The sequence below is a fragment of the Barbus barbus genome (assembly GCF_936440315.1).
Source record: "Barbus barbus genome assembly, chromosome: 7".
NCBI classification, from domain to species: Eukaryota; Metazoa; Chordata; class Actinopteri; order Cypriniformes; family Cyprinidae; genus Barbus; species Barbus barbus.
Window position 1 is genome coordinate 35,405,993 of NC_136735.1, and position 23,082 is coordinate 35,429,074.

General features: G+C 39.3%; 1 protein-coding gene across 1 annotated transcript; it reads left to right on the forward strand.

Moving 5' to 3' along the window:
* The first annotated feature begins 1,813 nt into the window (after positions 1-1,813).
* On the forward strand, positions 1,814-6,601 carry LOC306872391 (SLIT and NTRK-like protein 5). Its single transcript, XM_079420917.1, has 2 exons — positions 1,814-2,291; positions 3,851-6,601. The coding sequence occupies exon 2, from the start codon at positions 3,908-3,910 to the stop codon at positions 6,509-6,511; it is 2,604 nt and encodes an 867-aa protein (XP_079277043.1). The 5' UTR covers positions 1,814-2,291; positions 3,851-3,907; the 3' UTR covers positions 6,512-6,601.
* The last annotated feature ends 16,481 nt before the right edge of the window (positions 6,602-23,082 follow it).

Here is a 23,082-nt window from a genome sequence, read left to right on the forward strand (position 1 = left end):
TTTTTTAACGCACATTAATCGTTTGAAAAGGTTTGACCCCAACTTCTTGCAGGCATATCAGCGCGGAAGTTAATCATTGCCTGCGTCCCAATGTGCACACTATCCATCCTAAATTCTATGTGATAGTAGTAATTTTCAATACAATTTATGGGTAGGGTGCACAGTATGCACATTGGGATGCAGGGATTGCGTGATTATGAGGCGCCGGGCACGACAACAGTGAAGCGAACGCGGAGAGAGAGAGAGATGTATACTCATATGTAATAAGCAAACCAGTGTTGCCAGGGTCGCGGTTTTCCCGCACAATTGGGCTAGTTTGAAAAATACAGTCGCTGTAAAAAATACAGAGCTGTGCTGGGGTTGTGGTATTTTTGGCTACTTTTATAATGTACCGAGGCCACCCAGAGTGTACACATGTGATCGCAAAAGGAAGTTATTACAAACACTAGATGGTGGTTTAAAGTGAGTTCTGAGTAAAAGTGTATTATTAATCTCATAAATTGTCTTATGTAGCATGATGCTAATGTTAGCTCTAATGCAACTGCAGAACAGGTCCAATCTTTTTCATAATGCATTTTATCATAATACTTCACATGAGGTCGCAAGAAAATGTTTTGTTGTATTTATTTAGAAATATTTTTGATAATAGTTGGGTAAATGTATACTGGGATTGAAGCGATGTGTCTTGGTAAATGTTTTATTGTCAGTATAAAGGCTGATAATGGCTGAATAAAAACAAAAGAATAAGGATTATGTCTCATACCTGACGGAGGAGTGAAATGTTCTGTTTCCTTAAACTAGTTTGTCATGCATTTCTTTGTCAACACATTTACAGGTAAATCCTAGTATTTTAAATGTGCGATTAATCGCGATTAATTACAGTCCAGGACTTTTATTAACTAAATTTTTTTTCAATCGATTGACAGCACAAATATATATATATATATATATATATATATATATATATATATATATGCATACTAATACAGTGACATCCACATAAGTATGTACGTTTGACTTCAGTTACAGGGGTCAAATTGTGACTTTTTTTTTTCTTTTTTATGTTTATCTGACACAGTACACTATCAGCCTGCAGGTGACAAATAGTGCATCAGTAATCCAAGGTTGAAGCATGCCTGTCATTTATCTTATCTGTCTCCCAAAGATCGGGGATTAGAAGTAAAATCTTGCTCCATGCAAACTTAGAAGCATTGCTGTTCTCTGCCTTAAGGGTGATGTGGTTGATGGAGCATTGTTTGAGGTCTTTCTCTCTCTCCTAGGTTGAGTAAATGACAAAATACAACATAAAAGTTTGCACCGGTAGGCTTATGCATTACTATCTTTCTTTTGTGCAAAGTAAATTCACTGCAATTTTGATTGGCATATGCCTTGTGCCCATTATACAAAATGAAACTGAACTATAGGATATAACAAGTTAAATGTGTCGTGTACTGCATACAAATGGCAAACGATTCTTTTACCGAATTACACTGCCCTCTATGGGCATCTCTCTCTCTCTCTCACACACTCACTCACACACACAGTACCTTTTTTTCTTCCTCTTCTTTCTCTCTCCGATTGTCTTACCATAGCCATCACCCTTCAATTATGCTGTTGCGTAAAATAAGATAGAGAGGGCAGTGTGCGAGCAACATATTGTGCACGAAGCTCTTCTTTTAAGTCCTCTCATAAATATTCCACCCTGCCCCAAATTTACAATTGATCTGACGACAGTACAGCAACAGTGAGCCAATGGAAATCCAAGTTCCACCAGTTGAAACACTAGTTAAGATGGCAACACATCTCCAAAGACGGATTTATGGAAACCTCTCGCCAAAACAAGAATAAAAAATACAGAAATATGAAAACGGACAACACTGCATTGGAGCAACCAGAGATCAGCGAAGAAATCACATGTACATCCGGCAATATACAACGCGATACCAACCGTACCACTCACAATCGTCTCGGGGATGCGTACTTTGCGCGTCCGTTTCTGAGAAAAAGGGATAGACTGCCTCGCTTGTGGATACATTTCGTTTAAAATGGACATTGCACTGGTTGGATTTTGCCAGGGAACGGCAATGCACATCAAGAGAAAATCCTAAACTTGCGTTTTTCCTATTTTCAGCCAGCTGACCGTCACGTTTCAAGGGAGAGTTTGCGATACCCAGGCTGATCACGAACCACTTCACGGATTATCATACAGTCGGGCTAAAGAGGCACCGGTGTCTTCAAGGTTATGGATTGGCCGTGCTCATGATGTTTTCGAATTTGCCACGTTTAAGCGGGTAAGAAACATGGATTGTCTTCCAAAGCAAAGCAAGCCATCTCATACGAAGCCCCGTTTTGCTGCGGTTGGAGCTGTCCGTGGTGCTGAAACGCAGTTATCGCGCTGGCATAGAAAACTGCCTCTTGAACACCTGTGTCGGCTTGTGAAATATTCAGTTATGTATGCGTTTCACAACTTCATATGTGTTTCATAAGCTTCGGGCGTTAGATGTAGGAGCCTCAATTATGAGGCATTACGCGTTGCTTTGGAAAGACCAGCTTTAGGTGCGCGGTGAATGAGCTGTTTTGTGATGATCGGCTTAGTTATATTGCTGTTTACTTCTTAATCGTTTTTTATTATTATTATTCAATTTCTGGAAGATCAACATGACCAGTGTAGACTTTTGGATCGTATTATAGCGCCTTAGACTTATGTGCTGTATTTTTGAATGTGTGTATGTATGTGTGAGTGTGCGTCCAAGTGGGGGGAGAAAGAGAGTGTGTGTGAGAGAGAGGGGTTGATTAGCATGAATACAAATGCTTCTACACAACAAAATGGTTTAATATAGTATTGTTTGCTCCCCATCAAGATGGAATCGGGCTATAATCGATGACGTCGCTTTTGCTTTTAATCAACTCGCGTCTTTGTCGCCTGAGGCACGAGCTATGACTGTCACATATAGCATCAAAGGGAGAAATTCAACATAGGCACCTTTGTGAAACGTAGATGTGTCGTGCACTCCGAGGTTTAACTTCGATACTGTTTGAGAGTTGATAAAAACTGAAGTCGTCGGATATGTGGGGTGAGTACGGGAAATATTATTTGCATTGGGGTATGACAAGGGTGTCTGGTTTAAGACTTGCATGATATGTTTTAAAGCATTTTGTACAGTGACAATGATATGTAGATTTGCTAATCTGTCTCGTTCAGCGGCAGATGTTCAAACTGGAAACCATGGAGATGTCGATTTGTTCAGTGCACGAGCAACTGGCTTTACGTTTTGTATCTTTGAGTTGAGATGCCGACGGATAATATGTTGGAAATGCATTCCCAAATTGCGCATTGGAGAGTATTTCTCCCAGTCGATGTTACTTTAAATTTCAAAGAAGCAATAGCGCTCTCTCTATCTCCCCCCCCCCCCCCCCCCCCCATTCCCTTCTATGTCTTTGTAAATGTGCCTGAATGCCGTGATGAAAAGAAATGTGGTTGCATTTGCAATATCATGAGCATTACATTATATGCATGATGTATGGTATTGAATAAATCAATGCATTTGCATAGATCTCGTTGATAGAGTTTGGTATGATACGATTCTGATTTTATTAAACACAGATAGCCTGACAATAATATTGAATCAATTCAAAACCTCCTTCATTGCAAAGTTTAGGCTAAAGAACAGTGCACATCAGAATCTGCTTTTGCATTAGGCAGGCTTTACATTAATGGGAAGGATCCTGCAAATTTGTCTTTGAGATATTCCTGTAACATTTTGGGATTGTCCACCGTTTAATGTAGTTTTCAGATGTAGCGATTGCATGTTCATGTAACAGACATTCATCACGTCTTTTCCTTTTCTAGATGACACCCCAAACTGCAACTGCACTACAGTGAGCTGGGCCATTCCTGCACAAGAAAATGCATATCTGGATACTGAAAATAATATTGCTGGTTGCCACATCTCTGAGTCTGGTTGAGATGTATGACAGTTCTGGGGAGATCTGTAGGAATCTGTGCACTTGTGAGGAAAAGGAAGGCATTCTGACGGTCAGTTGTGAGAACAGGGGCATTGTGCGGCTGTCGGAAATAAGCCCAGTGCAGTTTTCTATGTACCATCTTTTGCTGACAGGTAATTTGCTGAAAAGACTGTCTGTCAATGACTTCATCAACTACACCGGAGTTACCATTTTGCATTTAGGTAATAATGACATATCTGAAGTGGAGACCGGGGCATTCAACGGACTCCAGGGATTAAAGAGATTACATTTGAACAATAACAAAATAGACATTCTTAGAGATGACACTTTTGTCGGACTCGAGAGCCTAGAATACCTTCAGATAGACTACAATTTCATTAGCACTATTGAACCTAATGCTCTGAGCAGGCTTCAACAACTGACTGTGCTGATTCTCAATGACAACTTGTTGTCTTCTCTACCCACAAACATTTTCCGGAACGTGCCCTTGACGCACCTGGATCTTAGGGGCAACCGCTTAAAAATGTTCCCTTACATCGGTCTTTTAGAGCATATGGACAAAGTGGTGGAATTACAGCTCGAGGAGAATCCGTGGAATTGCTCTTGCGAGCTCATTGCGCTTAAGGCTTGGCTGGAGAGCATCGCCTACACAGCTCTGGTGGGGGAGGTGGTATGTGAGACTCCTTTCAGGCTCCATGGCAGGGATCTGGACGAGGTCTCAAAGCAGGAACTGTGTCCCAGAAGAGCTATATCAGAGTATGAGATGCGCCCCCCACCCCCGCTCAGCACCAGCGGCTATTTCCAGACCACACCGGCAGCCGTGACGGCATCAGCCACATCTTCAGCCGTCCTGCGATCCTCGTCCAGGCCGACCAAGGGCACCCGCCAATCTAACAAAACCAAGTCCAAGCCCACTTCTCGAATTCCAGCCAACCCCTACAACTACGGGCCCATCATTGCTTTTCAGACCAAATCTCCCGTGCCTTTGGACTGCCCCACCACCTGTACATGCAATCTGCAAATCTCCGACCTGGGGCTAAATGTCAACTGCCAGGAAAGGAAGATTGAGAACATATCAGATCTGAAGCCCAAGCCATACAATCCTAAAAAGATGTATCTCACAGGGAACTACATCCCTGCCGTGCGTAGATCTGACTTTGTGGAGGCTGAGGGACTGGATTTATTGCACCTGGGAAACAATCGGATAGCACTCATACACGACAGAGCCTTTGGGGATCTAATTAACCTACGGAGACTGTACTTGAATGGCAATTTGATTGACAGACTCACAGCAGATATGTTCTTTGGGCTAAAAAGTCTGCAGTACTTGTATTTAGAATATAATAAGATTCGAGAGATTGTAGGTGGCACCTTCCGCTTTGTGCCCAACCTTCAGCTACTTTTCCTCAATAACAATCTTTTAAAAACGTTGCCAGGAGGCATCTTCTCTAGTCTGTCTCTCTCCCGCCTCAACCTTCGCAGCAACCACTTTCAAAACCTGCCTGTGAGTGGAGTTCTGGACCAGCTGAAAGCACTGGTACAGATTGACCTGTTCGAGAACCCTTGGGAGTGCTCCTGCGATGTAGTCGGCATGAAGATCTGGCTGGAGCAGCTGAACACAGGAACGGTGATCAATGACGTCAAATGCGTGACTCCCAAGCGGCTTGCGGGACAGGATATGCGGGTCGTCCCTTCTGAGCAGTTGTGTCCAGATTACTCCGATGTCATTGTGTCCACCGTGGTTCCTTCCGAGGAGCCTTCGGCAGACAGGATCACCACCACGGAGACTCCCCAGAGGTTTAACACCCCTTCCAGTAATGTTCCTTTGTCTGTCCTCATTCTCAGCCTCCTCCTTGTTTTCATCATATCGGTGTTTGTGGCAGCCGGCCTGTTTGTGGTGGTGATGAAGAGGCGTAAAAAGTCTCAGAGCGACCGTACCAGCACAAACAACTCCGACGTGAGCTCCTTCAACCTGCAGTACAATCTCTATAGTAATCGCTCCGTCCCCAAGGTCAAGGCCCCAGCGGGTCACGTCTACGAATACATCCCCCATCCGTTAGGTCACATGTGCAAAAACCCAATCTACAGGTCCCGGGAAGGGAACGCTGTGGAGGATTACCCCGATCTACACGAACTCAAGGTCACCTACAGGAGTAATGCCGACGAGGACCAGGAGGTCATCTTGAGGAGCCCCAATTACACAGTGAGCACCATCGAGCCTCGTGAGCAGCCGTCCCCTGTCCAGGATGCAGAACACTTTTTCAGAGGGATCCTGGAGCCGGATAAATCCCCATCGACTGCTGGCAGCAGGTTTGAATATAAGTACACTGGCCCTGTCCCGTACACATACCAACCAAACTTCGACGTCAGGCGCCAGTTCTTACATCCTGAAGGAATACGAGAGACTATGCTATATGGTACAGCGCCAAGTACTGTCTTTGTGGAGCCCAACAGAAACGACTATTTGGAACTAAAGGCAAAACTTCAAATAGAGCCGGACTACCTCGAAGTTCTTGAGAAACAGACAACACAGAGCCAGTTTTAAATCTTGGTCTATCTATGAATGCAGTAGAAGCATTTTTCCCCTTGTACTGACTCAAACTGGAGGGTGCCTTGGCACAATATAAATCAACGTAAAGAAAAAAATAAATCCAAAACCTTAAGTGGGGTGTGCCGAACTATGTTACTTTAATTTCAGAACCACATGGCATTACAGAAATAATTAAGAATGAAAATAAATAATTAGAGCTCTCGGAACTTGGATGAAAGCACGAGTTGTGATATAAACTGATGATGCAAAATCTATTTTTTTAAGTGGATGATTGAATACGCATAAATCTAAGTGTACAGGTTAAATCTCACCCAAATACATTTTCAGGAATATAATCATACAAATATTGTGAATTTAAGGGGGTCGGGGAGGGGTTTCGCATACAAGAACAAAAGACAAAAAAAACAAACAAAAAAACAACTTTCTGACAGAAACACTATACAGCAGCGCATCCAATCGAGCAGGACAATTTCTCTGCTTTAGTCTGTAAGTAAGTACTGTATTTATTGGTATACTCTTTGCCATGTATTTTCAACATTTTTTCAATGCTCATCAATATTATGTGTGTCATGTCTCATGATTCTCTGTACGAACATTTCGTTTGTAGTTCCCGATCACTTACTGTAGCTTGCATTGTACAAGTGGCTTTTTTTCCAGCAGTGGCACACCCCAATGTCGAAGAGAGACTTTGCATCATTTAACAATTTCAAAGGAAAAGTGTCTTTGTATGCTGTCTGCACTTTTTTTGGAAGATGGAAGGCCACAGGGTCTTCCCAGCTAACATTAGAAGAAATATTATATATTAAAAATGAATATGTGTATTCATTCTTAATATGTATTTTTAATATGTTATATCAAAATTCATGAATAATAATTGAAGTAATAATTATGTTGTGTAATACTGATATTTTAATGTAACACCTATTTTTATACAAGCATTCGCAATTCTCTTTCCCTTATCGTTTTCATTGTTTTGATTGCTTTGCACTTATTGCACTATATTGACCAAAATATGTTTATGTCATCAATAAATATGATGTCGGTTCTTATAGAATGTTCTTGGAGATTAAAACCAGCTTGAGTATAGCTTTCACCAGGTAACCAACAATTGCAGGCCCATTGTAAGTTGACAGGAGTTAATTCAATAGCTCAGATCAATACCACCAAGCCCGTTACTTGGCGAACCTCTTAACTCAGGTAGTTTGTATGTATTGGTTCTGCTCACAAACTCCTTATTCTTCAAGCAGGAGAACAGTGCGCACAATATGGCACTAAATAGGGTCAACTGTTCTTACTGTCTGGGAAACAATGAGAAATCAATATCAGCTATTCTGCCATATGCTAATAATAGAGGTAAACTGCTATTACGAACGGGTGAAATTACAGCGTTCTAGCAATATGCAAGCAGATGCCTTCAAGACGAGGGTTTGCATCGGACGATCGCAAACTCCTTTTGGAGATTGCTAGTTGTTTAGAAGCTGCTGGATCGATGAATTATTTCGATGCTACTTTGATCTTTAGAGGTGCTTTAAAAGAACTTCACCATTTGCCCTCTATACCATGACAGACTAAAATATTGGTACAGCTGTATCTGCCGGTGGATTTTAAATTGCTGTGTCGAGTGTTGAGAGGAAGCTGGGGGGGAAGCTGACCTGGCCCTCTACTCAATGATAAAGAGGTCTGCTTTGTACCCAGCGCCTCACTAGGCTCAAGGGTCCTATTCCACTTTGAGCATGATGTGGATCTTTTTATAGCTGCGGAAAATGAAGGCTGCATCTGAGGATGAGGGGCTTGAATAATTTGGGTAACCTGACAACTTGTCTTTATAAGCTGAAGAGGGTGAGTCGCAGCGTTGTAAAGCCACAAAGCGGCTATTATGAGAGGACCGACCTTGACATACTCTTACACACTGATGCGCTCCTGAGTGTTGGTAACGTACTTAATAATGTGCAAGAGTTGATTGTCAGGTAATTTTTTTTTTTTTTTTTTTTTTCATGCTTAACCATTTAAACCTGTTTTGGATTGTATGTTGCCTTTCTCTCTGTCATTTTTTATTAAAGAAACTCTGAATTAGCAGGCATAAATAAAACTTTGAGCATTGAATCTAAACAACATCTTCAGAAAACATAATTGGAGTCTTCTGGATCTGTCTCCTGGGTTCAAGCTCTACAGCAAGAAAACTTCATTTGCATCCATCTGTGCCAAGGATATCAGCATCAGAAGGTCAAATGCCATGGGTGCCGTTCTTCCAAGGTTGTCGACAAAACCCGCAGTCTTTGCACGTTTAGGATCCATTCCAAAATTGTGCAATATGGAACTGAACGTTCCCAGCCCCATCACCAAAATTATCTCCATTTTAACGCATGCCTCGTACCATTAGCTGATATTGTTTTTGGCCACCGAGCTAATGTGCGCTCTGAACCAAAGAATATTTTCAACAGCGAGGGCTGCATTACCCATTTGGTGGCACAAAAGTAAGACAAAAACATTAGTTGCATACTTCCAAATCCACAAATCGCAAATGATGCCTCTTAATCGAAATGATGGGCTTTGGGAGGGGCCATCAGGGGAGGCTACGATGTTTAATTTCCCCACTGATTATTTCACTTATCCCGTTTTTTTTTTTTTTTTGGGGGGGGGGGGGGGGGGGGGGGGGTAGTAGTCACTGCAGCAGAGAGGACCTGGGAGGGAGATGGCATGCGATTGACGACATTTGCAATTGAGTTCAAGGAGGTTTGGCTAATTGAGAAGGCAGCGATGATATCTGACAGGCACCAATGAGTCTGTTGATTAGTTTAATCATGGTATTTAATGGAACTCCTTGAGCCGTGGGGAAACGTTAAAGTGCGATAATTTTGCAGGTTGGGAGTCATTTTGTAACTCTGTAACAATGCTAGTTTGCCGTCTGGCCTGGAGATGATCAAAGTCTTGTTTGCTATTTATTGCTAATTTGTTTACACACCTTTTTGTATGGGTTTTCTCAATTTGTTTAGTTATTTATTTGATATGTCTTTTTTTCTCTTTTTTTTTTATTTATGTCGTTATGCAATTCTTTGCCTCCCTATGTGGGTGTTTTTGAGCAGGTTAATTAAATGTTCTGCATTACATGCATCTCCGCAGGTCTGTCACTGCTGTATGGTGTTGTTTGTGTCTTTTGAATTGTTTTCTTGTATTGTTTTTACACTCCAAAAAAAATAGGCCTAAATTTAAGAAGTATTTTAAATTGCAAAGAAAATGTTCATCCATTAGGATTACATGATTTTCACATGAACTAATAAATGTAGTGATAAATGAATGAAAACAAGATACAAGCTATTTGCATGTGTTTGATTTTAGTTACATAATCTTATTTTCAAAATGCATGTATTCAAATGACATAGAACCAGCATAAGAAACGAATATGGTTCAAATATGGCTAGCTATAGAACAAGGAACATTCAGTATGTTAAAATGTGTAAGACTGAAACAAATGTGAATTATTAATTATACAAAGTGGGTTACTGTATATTGGAAATGCACTCAGTTTATTAGCGCTAGTACAAAAATCTGTCTCAGTTATGTATGACTGACAAATAAGAATTACATTAAGTTTATTGCTATTTGTTAAAACTGTGTAATCCAAATGCATGGAAATTGTATTTGCAGTTCAAACACATAAATCCTACATTTAGCCCTTTTTTAAGTGTGCTTTTATTTTATGAACTCCTATATTATATTCAAGATATTCTTATGCTGCACTTATTTCCTTTATGCAGCTGAGGTTATGTAGGACATGCTACGTAATGCAAAATTGGAAATATATTGCTTTACTTGCACAAGCCATGCCAAGAGCTAATGGAGATAATTATGCATTGAATGGTTTAGGGGTTTGTTCCTGCCTGTGTTTACCCTTAAAATCAAGTGTTCAGTAGTATCCAGTCGATTTGGACAGTGGACAAGGCCTAATTTGGGCCTCGATGGGCCCCTAGAAGCAAATAAAGTGTTTTATAAAACTAAAGGATTCAGATTGCATACTTCATCCATTCAAGCCAATAAAGCACACTGCTCATGGCCAAGTTCTCGGATGCTGTGAGAAACACAGTTAGCCATGCTTATGGGCTGATAACTGCCAGCGGTCGCCATAGCAACTAAACACCTGTTGGTTACTGGATAATCCAAGGGAAATTACCATAAACATGGTTAACTGTGCTTCATATAACTGTATTCATATTCCTCAAATGGGGATGTGACTTCATCTTCCCGGATTGTTGTGGAAAATTGTTTTAATTTTAAATTTTTGGTGAATTAGCAGTTTTAAACTGGTAGAGAAACGAGCGTAACAAAGAGACACCAAAAAGGCCCCTCTTCAGGAGCTGCAGGCTGTTTTATGTGCGAAAACACGACTAATTTGTTTTCGTCTCAACTCCCTTTAGATTTCATCGGGCTAAACTAACAACTGAAGCAAAGAGAATTAGAAAGGAAAGCCTGATGTTGACGTCAACGCAGCGATGCTGTTCTCATTTCGCGAGAGCTAAATATAATTTAATGTAGGTCAGCGCGAGTTTGGAGATTTGCATTTTACCTAAAACTTGTGGATGAATGTTTGTTCACCTGCAGTGTTTTCTTTCATGAAACTCAGTCCACCTCTTTCTGTCAAAGCAAAAGACACCAAATTAAATGAATGCACATGCGTGTAATTCTCTTAAAAGGACACCACAAACCTTTGACTATCCTCAAGTTTTTTTCTCAAGGGTGTATTGTGTTGATGTTATTTACCCGTTATTTAATATGTCATTTTAACAGTTTATGTGAATAATCCAGCATGTTATTTACTGTTCTGTCCCATGTAATGGCAAAATCTCCTCTTGTATGTGTGGAAATGTGATCTCATTAGTATTTGTAAGCATCCAAAACCCTACATATGTGACCCTGGAGCACAAAAGCAGTCTTAAGTCACTGGGGTATATTTGTAACAATAGCCAAAAATACATTGTATGGGTCAAAATTAATGATTTTTCTTTTATGCCAAAAATCATTAGGACATTAAGTAAGGATCATGTTCCATGAATATATTTTGTACATTTCCTACTGTAAATATATAAAAAATGTCATTTTTGATTAGCAATATGCGTTGCTAAGAACCTAATTTGGACAACTTTAAAGGCGATTTTCTCAATATTTGGATTTTTTCTGAAATCCCTCAGATTCCAGATTTTCAAATAGTTGTATCTTAGCCAACAAACCATACATCAATGGAAAGCCTATTTATTCAGCTTTCAGATGATGTATAAATCTCAACTTTCGAAAAAATGTATCCTTGTGACTGGTTTTGTGGTCCAGAGTCACATATGCAACTTTATAGATGTACAAATGTTTAAGCATCCTTCGAGATTCATACAATATTTAATTTATGCAATTAATAGGTGAGTTTATGCCATTCCTAAAATTAAATGAGTCACAATTATTTAGCACTGCACACTTTGCTCACACACATATATACAAATCCAAATGAGATCACCCTCATATTGTGAGTCTGATGTAACCCTGTGCTTTTATGTGATTTGATCCTGTATAAAATATTTTCAGGGTTCAACAGACCACTATTGTATTTCCTTATCAGCAGCGGTGCCTGTGACACGCTGATGGGTTTTGTGTTGGTTTAGACTTCATGCTGTATTTATTACTGCTTTTTTATTTATTTGTTTGTTTACAAAACTGCACCTTGCGATAGGCAGCCACAGTAACCCTGCCATTTGATAAATGGCATGCGTTGCATTACCGACTCCCTGCATCCCAGCCCTTGTGATGTCTGGCCAAAAAAAATACAAAAATAAAAATACAACAGGTTGATGTATCACTCCTTGAGTGTTTCAAGCTGTTTAACAACAGGCCTTACATCATAGTCACAGAGCAGCCAAAGTCACATTGGTGAACTTGCCAGGGAATAATGTGTAAACGTTTTCTGATGTCATGTACTGTATGTGTATTGTTGATTGATTAACTTATATCTGCAATTTTCTAGCAATCGGTGCATGTAATGCTGAGGGCTTGAGTTTATTCCACAGGAACACATAAACGTTAAATTGAAATGCACTGTAAGTCACTTTGAGGAAAAGCTCCCATGCTGTAATGTAAAAAGACAGACTTAAAGTTCCTTAAGGATCCAACTGCACTGACTCATTCAGTTTGTACTTGATCAGTGATTGTGGTAACTGGAGTGCAAAAAGCTATTTTTTTATTTTTATTTTTTTAGTATATTCTCATGCCCTCGTCATACAGTATATGTTGTATATATATATATATATATATATATATATATATATATATATATATATATATATATATATATATGTATGTATATATATATATATATATGTATGTATATATATATATGTATGTATATGTATATATATATATATATATATATATATATATATATATATATATATATATATATATAATAAATCATGTTACATAATATGTTAAAAGATCATATCTGTCAGTTTGCTTTTTTACATTATCAAAGTTAAGTAAACACAGGAGTGCATTTTATATCATTGCACTTATTGGCTTTGTGAAATTTTGCCATTATTTTTGTCACACTGTGCACTTATAAAATGATAGAAAAAAGACAGCAATATTCTTCTTCTGCTTCTTTATTAAATAAAATGTTGTAAATTAGTTTTCTTTAGAATACATTTTTTTTTTTAAATCGTTAATCAGTTCATTTTTTTAACTAACAAAATATAGTTATTTAATGACACCATTCTTAAGGGAGTGACATTATTATTTGGAGGGAAAACAACAGCACAAACATCAGTAAATATTATAAATTAATTTTATGAATTCCGTTTTGTGGTTGCAACACGTTTTAAATTGAATCAATTGTGTGGCTAATTTAATATATCATTCTTATTTTTCTTATTTTGCTGTTGTTGTTGAAATGTCAGCATGCACCTACTGTAAGCATTACTATTCCAAAATGCACATTTTTTTGCATTACATTTATTTATTTATTTTAATTTTATTGCACTGCATTTATGTCATGATATTTCATTGAAGTGCAAGTTTCCGTAGATTGATGCATTGACATTTCTGGAGGCTTATGGGATGTACTTTACCTAAAAATTGTTTCTGGCTCCAATTCCCTATTCAGCACAGGCATGTGGAGATACACACAGTTATTTGCACATACCATGCTGGATTGAAACATAATCTCTCATACATAACAATGTGATTTCATCCATGACTCATGCCCGTTATATGGAGATGGTTTCCTATGGCAGATACAGAGCTGATGTTTTTGCCTATTGTCATTTCTTCTTTCTTTCTTTTGCAATGCTCAAAAAGAAATGTGTTTCGTTTGTCTTTCAGCTGAAGTTCTATTTGCTGTATAATTCATCCTGTGTGATTTTGCTCTTCCGGTCGTTTTGTCTTGCCCTGGTTTTGCTGTCTCTAGCAGAAAGCGCAGCAAGGAGCTACAATGATGATCCAAATTGAGGCTCTCAAAACAAAACAGGGTGCATGAGATATCATGTCTAATGAAGTGCTGGTGAAGAGAGACTGTAATTTCCTGCTTGTGTGAGACTGATGTTGTCTTAATGAAGATGCTAAATGAAAGACAAAGCAAAAGATATATCATCTAAGAACATGTTTGGCTTGTTTCGAGCTTGTGGAAAAGGAAACGGAAAAGAAGGTTTTCTAGTTTTCCCACTGAAAGAATAAATAAATAAATAAATAAAATAATAATAATACTGTAGAAAAAAGTCATTGCAGAATTACCAGTGCATTTATGGACATTTCCTTCAACCCTAAAATGTAACACAATGCAATGCATAATTTAAAATACAGGTAACACACCTGTGAAAAATCAGTATGGAGAATTATTTCACAGTACATTGGGCCCTATTTTTATGGACTATTCTAACGTGAATTGGTGCAGTTTTCTGTAGCCCTTCATTTACTCCACACAATCCTGTAATTAATTTCAGATATGTGTTTTTCTTGTGTTCCCAGGGAAAATCAGATTGTTTATTCTGTTATTGTTGCATTTCCTCTGATATACTGTAGCATCAATAGTTGTAAATCACACTCTACTACTACAGGGACTAGATAGATAGATAGATAGATAGATAGATAGATAGATAGATAGATAGATAGATAGATAGATAGATAGATAGATAGATAGATAGATAGATAGATAGATAGATAGATAGATAGATAGATAGATAGATACAGGATTTATAACTTTATATTTAGAGGTTATTATGTTATTTTAAATAATGTGGGTATATATTGCATATTCCAAATGGGACATTTAATTTGAACAACTTGAAGGTGAGTAAATGATTACAGGATTTTCATTTTTGGGTAATCTATCCCTTTAACTATAAGATTATTATTTGTTAATTTTCCATTATCATAATTGTTTTATTTGTATATTACTTATTGTTTTATTAATTATTTATTTGTTAGTTCATGTTACCTAATCTAGTTAATTAATGTTAATAAATTGAACCTTATTGTAAAGTGCTACTAAAAAGAACACTGAAATGTATTGTCTCACCTAAAATGCTCGATCAGTGCCGCTAATGTTGTCTGTTACCATAAGTGCTGTACACACTATGCTATAAAATGTTTGCTTTCAATCTTCCAGCAGCATTTAATTTAAATTATGGTGATTTTATAATTCATGAGCAATTACCTTGAACTAATGATTTCAATTTCCTCTAGGAACACCCAGGTGAAGGAATATTGAATTAGTAAATTAGGAGTCAAAATAGTGAACTGGGTTTCTAGATTTATTAAACTGAGCCAGAATCAAACAATTAATTTGTACAAGCTGCATTAATACAAGTGTTTACTAGTAGCACTATAGAGCACGAGATGAGCTTGTCCAGCATTTGTCAGCAAGCTTTTAAGCATTACTATTCAAAAACCGCATTGTGCAGCAAATATTATTACGTTGGGCATATTAACGGCTCTTTACACTCATCACACGTTTCCGTTTTTCTTGAAAATGTTTTCAGAAGGGTCTCAGGTTCATGTACTCTCTTCTTAATGGCCCTCTGGGAATGTGGAGCAACAGAAATGGATAATTATACTCAATTACAGTGCCTCTGATCCCCAGGCCTTCTCTGAAGCCCGACAATCATGTTTTTCCCCCTCCTTGAACCTCAGCGCGCTAAGCACTAAAGTCCTTCCTCTGCTTGTCTGTCAACATGGATGCTTCGCAGATGCCTCACCCTAATCCCGCCAATCACAGCTACAGCACTGAACTCACCCTGTTTAGCTGATCGCAGGCTTGCATTCGCTCAAATCGTACCGTCAGCTTCTAGGACTTAGGAAGGCCTTCAGATCAAGTTTATAGGACGTCGAGCACCAGCCTTCCCCAAATAATTTGCTTTTACACGCCAATCCGTGAGCAACTTCCAATCCCTGCTCAAATCCAAATCTGAAGGACAACTTCATCTGAAAATCAAAATAATGTGACTCTTTCCTCATCCTCATTTCGTTCCATACGTATAAAGTTGTTAATTTCAGTTCAGAACATTAAAAAAGTAAATGAAAGCTCTGTGTGAGGAACAGATGAAAATATTAACTGCTTTTCTCTTATTTTTAAAATGACTTTTGTGCTTTTTGTGATACATGTTAGTATACTGGGATCAGTAAAAATTGATTGATTTTTGCAAGGATGCATTAAAGTGACTCATTTTGTACTAATTTTTGACCAAAATGTATGTTAAATTTATGTTTCTATTTTAATAAATGCTGTTCTTTTTAACTTTCTGTTCAGCAAAGAATCTTGAACAAATGTAAGACATTTCCACAAATATATTAGGCAGCAAAAAGAGAATTCAAAATTGAAAATAATACAAAATGTTTCTTGAGCAGAAAATCAGGATCACGTGACACTGACGACTGGAGAAATGATGCTGAAAATTCATAAAATTATTTATTTTTGCAAATGTAATTTTAACGATGTAGCGATTGCTGAATAGCGAAATTTGTGTTGTGTAAATTAATTTTGGAAAAGGATCATATGCCATACTGCCACGGTGGTTTTTGTTGCTCCTTTGTGTTGCATGGAAAATACAACAGCATAAGCTCTTTTTTTGGAATGACATGAAGGTGAATAAATAATGACAAATAACGCACATTTTTCGGAGAGCTAACCTAATTACACGTACATCATAGTTGATTGCAAAAGCTAGGTCACAGGTTTGCAGACAGATACAGCTCTATGGCCTGTTTTTTCCATGGAATCGCTTCCATAATTTTTAGTCAATCTGTGTCGGTCCCCCACGTATCTGTGTGTTCCCAACTGCGAGAACATTATGTAACCATCACTCCTTGCTGCACGAGTAATCATAAATACTTTGAGATTTTGATGGGGAACGGTAAGAGCTCTTGTTTTATATTACATGAGAAGCCTGAATTTGACAAAAATCATTCATAGCGACTGTTTTATGGTAAATAGATCAAAGATATACTGAGGAGAACAACGGATCTTTTCAGTGTCGTGATTGTTTTTGTCCTCACAGGATTTTTCTGTTTGCTTTCATGGAGGTTGGTTTAACTTTTCTGAACTACCTTGGAGTGTCTCATTTCTGTAAAATGTTTGAGAATGGTAAAATCTTCTTTAGTATGAAATCAAGGTGTGATCTTTGCAAAAACATTTGGATGTATTGCTGGCAGAACACAGAGGACGCAACCCTTTCGTCATGTACGATTTATAAACAGTGTTGTGGAAAGTTACTTTTAAAAGTAATGCATTACAGTATTGCGTTACTCCCTAAAAAAGTAACTAATTACGTTACTTAGCTACTTTTTATGGAAAGTAATGCATTACGTTACTTTTACATTACTTTTTAAATATGAGCAGGGCTTGATTGTATTTAATACAAGAAGTTCTAATTATAGCAAATGTAAAAGCCCTTTCACACCAAAAAGTGTAATGAATAAACCTCAGGCTGAAGAAAAAGTAAATTCACGTCTGTAAAGTAAAACACAGAAGAAGAAGGTTCAACACTCTTCGGTAATAAAAAAAACAATGAAGCACAATTGTTAGTTTATCTATAGTCATTTTTGCTTGTTAGTATGGTTGAACTGGATCATCAAAGGTCAGCAGCAAAAACATTGGTTAATATAATGGGATTAGATACATTTGTGTTGTTTAACATATTTAATTATTGCAGGTTTGCGTCATATTATGAGTTTGCATTTCACAGTTTTAATTCATTTTGAAGAATACTAAATCTGTTTTTCGCGAGTGGGATGAATTAATGCAAATTCACATTTAGTATAGGACTACAGTAACAGCATGTTCATACAGCGCACTGTCAGTCAATAAATGGGAAAGAAGTAACTCAGATATTTTCTTGTAAATTAAAAAGTAATGTGTTACTTTACTAGTTACTTGAAAAAAGTAATATTATTACGTAACTCGCGTTACTTGTAATGCGTTACCCCCAACACTGTTTATAAAGCGCTGGCCTCCACAGTAAGCATACTTGAGCAGGCCCAATGCTAGGATTGTATTCTTCAACAAGTTTATCATTTATTCATCATGCCATCCATGCAGCTATAAAATTCCTTATAAACCAAAAAGCATGGTTGTTTCATGCTAAGTTTGTCCTGATAAACTGAAGAGTCTATTTTCGTATTGACTGGTACATCTGGTGTCAACTGGTGTAAATTTTAAATATTTAAGTGCAAAAACCTGCACTCTGTACAACTAGGCATATACAGACACATTCCCCCAGTTGGCTTAAGCCTAATCCTAGACTAAAACGTAAGTCTGAGCTGTTTCAACTGAAAGAAACTTGCAGTAACTGATCTTAAAATATATCAGTGTCTTTGTTTTGTTTCAAGATGCGCACCAATAATGTTTTTTATCTAAGTATGTTTATAAAAGTTACTTAAATGTCCTAATTGAACTATGGCCTAATCCTGGGTTGGTCTAAACCCTGTCTGTGAAACTGGGCCATTGTGTAGTCGAGCAAACTTTAAAAGCTGCTTCACAACCAAAAAGTAGAAGCCAAAGTTGATGCTGATTAGAATGTGAAGGATAAGAGAATGAACAAGTGAACACATGAGAAAAGAAGAAAGAGGATTAAGAGTTGGAGCATTAAAGGTACTTTCACGTGATCCATCAAGAGTCCAGGGAGACAGTGTTTGTTATAGCTACGGTCATTATTCCCCCTCTAAAGCACTTCACCAGGCAGAACGAAGCTCAACTCCAATCCCCAAGGGCTTCCTGGTCGAGGCGAGGATTGATTCATACTTGTTTTTGGTCCATTTAATTACCCTTCTTCCTACTGAAGGTCTTTGCACTTCCTTTTTTGCACTACAAAATGTTCATTCAAGCCTGATGGATGGCTCTCTTTTGCCAGTAACCGGATGTAGTTATTCACTGAGCATCATTAAATACTTTTGATTTATTTTACAACTTATTTACTATGCAACTAGAGGCTCACTGGAAAATTCCTGCCCCTTAAACTACCTATAAATATCCCACAACGCACTTAAGTTTCCAGCTGAAATCAACACTGTTAACAGTAAAACCTCTAGGTTACGTATGTAACCCTTGTTCCCTGAAGGAGGGAACGGAGACGCCGCGTTGGATGACGACGAAATTGGGATCTTGCCAGAGAGACCAATACACTTCGAGTGTAACTAAACGAGTCAATGGACATTGGCATGCGATCAATGCATCCAGCTGCCGCTGATCACAGCGTGAGCATAAGAGGCAGCAGGTGCACCGCATTAATTAATGCTTTCGCTGAGGAACCAAGCCAGTGACCCAGCAGCTCAGCGGTGGTACAGCGACTGTGGTGACGGGACGTGACGTCTCCGTTCCCTCCTTCATGGAACGAGGGTTACATACGTAACCGAAACGTTTCCATTCAGTCGGTCACTCCGAGTCACGCCGGATGACCGACGAAATTGGGATCTCTACCAAAGCGCCACAGGAGCTGCCCCTTCCAGTGCCCTGTGTAGGCCTCCTGATCCTTCCTATAAGGCAGACGATAGGACCGGGCTCTACACAGAGAAGGTCAACTACTGTTGTTCCTTGAGCAACCCAACAGTAGAACTTGGATAACACTGGGAAGCGTGCCCTTCCGATTGGAAGAGGCACACTGCAGAGTCACCTCCTCCCAGAGGTGGTTAAGTGACATTTAGACATGTGAAGTAACCCTCTGAGATGGCTTAGGCTGCATCATTAGAGATGGCAGAACGTGGTCTGCCAGGGGAAACACGGCTCTAATAAGTATACCGTGGGATACACATATGGGAACCCGACAGAGTCTCTCATATGGGCACTAGCCTCACACCAGATTTCAAGAATTCATTGGCTGAAGGCCTGACGCCGGACGCTCCGTCACATCCGGACGCCGGAGTGCTGGAGACCTCGACAGGGTTTGCCTGAAAAGGAACTCTCTGGAGAATTAGGCGTAAGGACGCCTCAAGCCGAATCTGAGCCGGGCCTCTCAGTGCCACTACCCGTTTGAGGTGAGAACACAGGAGGAAACCGGTTCGACACGTAGGCTATAAAACCCATCGAACGTGTTGGGAGTCGCCCAATCCGCAGCTCTACAGATGTCTGCTAGCGAGGCACCACGAGCAAGCACCCAGAAACGAGTGGTTTCTCCCCACCCCCCCGAGAAACCACTCGTCCAACCTTGAAGGATCGGGACGCGGTGGAGGATTCCACACGAGCCCGACATTCTCAGCGGCCTGGGAAAGCATAGCCGTCATCTCTGGATCTGGCTCGGATAACGCTACCACACCCGAGGGGGACAACGCAGCCGAGTCGTCATCCCCGGAGAGAGAGCGCTCACCCTCCAATGCAGCGATCAACATCTGGTCATCAGAGGGGGCACCGAAGGAAACGCCTGGTGCACCCCGTCCAGCAGAGGGCCCAGCATGCTTCTTCAGCAGCTCCACCGGCTGCGGAGTGCTTGAGGGGTGAGGAGCTCAATTTGGGGAAGCCCTCACCGTGATCCTCAAATCACTTCTGACTCCACCGGATGCAGCGCAACCCCGGGTACCGGGACCAACGCTGGATCGCGACAGAGGGACTCCGCCATGTTTGACATAATGGAGTCTATTACGCAACTCCGAGATGGTCATGTCCCCACAAGAAGAACATGAACCATCCACAAAAGCTTCCTCAGCGTGCTGAATGCCCAGACACGCGAGGCAGCAATCGTGACCATCCTGATGCGCCAGGAAATGACCACACCCAGAAACGAACGGGTGATAAGACATTTTTAAAAAGACGCGATCACCCGTGTTACTCTTTTAGAGAAATTGCTCTTTCAGAGAAATGCACTTTTAGTGCTGAAGCACGCAGGGAACTGTGGCTGTCAGCCGCTAGACAATCTTTTTCTCCCATCCGACGTGACCACCGCTGCTGCGCCGTAACGCCCGCACTCGCTCGCTCGCAGAAACACTCTCTGGAAGGGAAGAGCATGCCGTAGCTTCACCACTACCGCTCAGCTCCGAAGTGAAAGGATGAATTAATGCGGTGCACCTGCTGCCTCTTATGCTCACGCTGTGATCAGCGGAAGCTGGATGCAATGATCGCATGCCAATGTCCATTGGCTAGTTTAGTTACACTCGAAGTGGATTGGTCTCTCTGGCAAGATCCCATTTCGTCGGTCATCCGACTTGACTCGGAGTGACCGACTGAATGGGAACCTCAATTACTTGTATTCCTTTTCACGCAAATTATGATTAAACTCAGATTATGGATTAAAATGGACTATTTTTGCACGCTTCCTTGCACAAATCTATGTTATGGCCTAAAAACCATAGCACATTATTTATATAACCAGCGGCATACTGTATGCATGGCTTTTCCGATGTAAGAAACATTTAGTAGCTCACCTGCTTCAGCATTGAATTTTGGGCTCCGATATGAGTCTAACGAGTCATTGTAAAAGAGCTAAAGACTCGTAAAAGAAGCTAAAATTATACGATTGCTTCAGAAAATGTATTTTTATCTCACATTTGATAATGCAACACATACAACAACCATTGAAATAAAATGTTGCTATGACTGTCACGATCATCTGTTTCAAATAAAACTAAACTCACGGGCAGGGGTAATGAATTACAAATACTCACGTTAAAGTAATTAAGTAGTTTTTATCAGTAATTGTAATTTTTTGAGTAGTTTAAAAATGTTGTACTTTTACTTGAGTACATTTTAAGTGATGTATCGGTACTTTTACTCCCCTATTTTCCTCCGTGTGGTTACATGCTTATTTTCATTTTATTTTTATCCATTAATGTGATTGGATAGAGAGATAGTAATCAGTCTCGTGACTTTCGTCAAATCAATGTGCATAGAAAACTTTAACCACCAGCTGCTGGAAGTGCATTCTTCAAGCATCAATTCAGCCACATCTTCCTCTAATATGTTAAGGTAAATTTCGTATTTCTGCTTACTAAATGATTTGTATATATGCTTGCCTATCTACACGACCTGACATGTGGTGTGAGGTTTCCGGTATTGCGTGCAGTGTTAACTCCTGCAAGTGCCACGTTCGGTAAATCCCCGATCTGCGCTCCCTCTCTCTCGCGCGCGCGCGTACGTTCTCTAGTCACTTGGATAAGTCTTTGTTGAACTTGTTGACTTTTGATGAGTTTGAGCGCATGATGCGCGCGTGAAAAAGGTGTGTTGGAAACACTGTAAAACGATTTGAAATAATGTACTCAAATTGAGGACCAATCTGCACCTTATTGATGACCCGTGGCGATAATACACTGCATCTGTGACAGCCCGTGATGTAATAAAACTGCAGCTCATTAATAATTATTATTTATTTATTTATTTAGTTGTATCCATTTTATACAATCTGCCTTCATTTAGCAAGTGCACTCGCGCATAAACAGTTTTCAAGTTCAACACGTTTTGTTCCATTGAGTTGTGGATGCTGCTGATCCACCGAGACCACCGCGTGCGTTTCATTTGAAAAAGTTTCCCCAGAAATACTTGGCTATTTAATGCATTTTTCCTTACAGATTGTTTTTTTCAACATAAAAATTCGAGTAAATGTGTAAAAGGTATGGCATGATGCCATGTGCATTTATGTTAAAATTGTAACATAAATTATCAAGTTTAGCTATTCTTATTTATTTATTGCAAAATGCTAAAACTGGCTCTGTTTTGGAGAGAAATGGGCTCTCATTTTAACCCATATCATGGTGTGTGATGCTGAACTATGAGTTTCTAATGGTGTTTGTATTTGCACTATTCTAAACATTAATATTTTATGTGCAACAACAGCATGCTCTCAGTGGCCTTACACATGATTTTAAATCTATTTTTCAAACTTTATGATTTAAATGGTGATAATTGTACTGAGAATAACTTTCATTTTTTCTTCAACTGAATACATGGGTCACGGGTGCTGTTTTGATGCGTTTTAAAGAGTTGACAGTCAAAATTAAAACTGTTAGATGATAGATATTGTTAATTATTTGATGAACAAGATAATGTGAATTACAGAATGTACAACGTTTTTTTAAATGTGACCACAAAACCAGTCATAAGTGTCAATTTTTCAAAATTG

What these genes read in the sequence shown, in the direction of transcription:
- LOC306872391 (XM_079420917.1), top strand. Translation starts at nt 3,908, where the DNA reads ATGCATATCTGGATACTGAAAATAATATTGCTGGTTGCCACATCTCTG.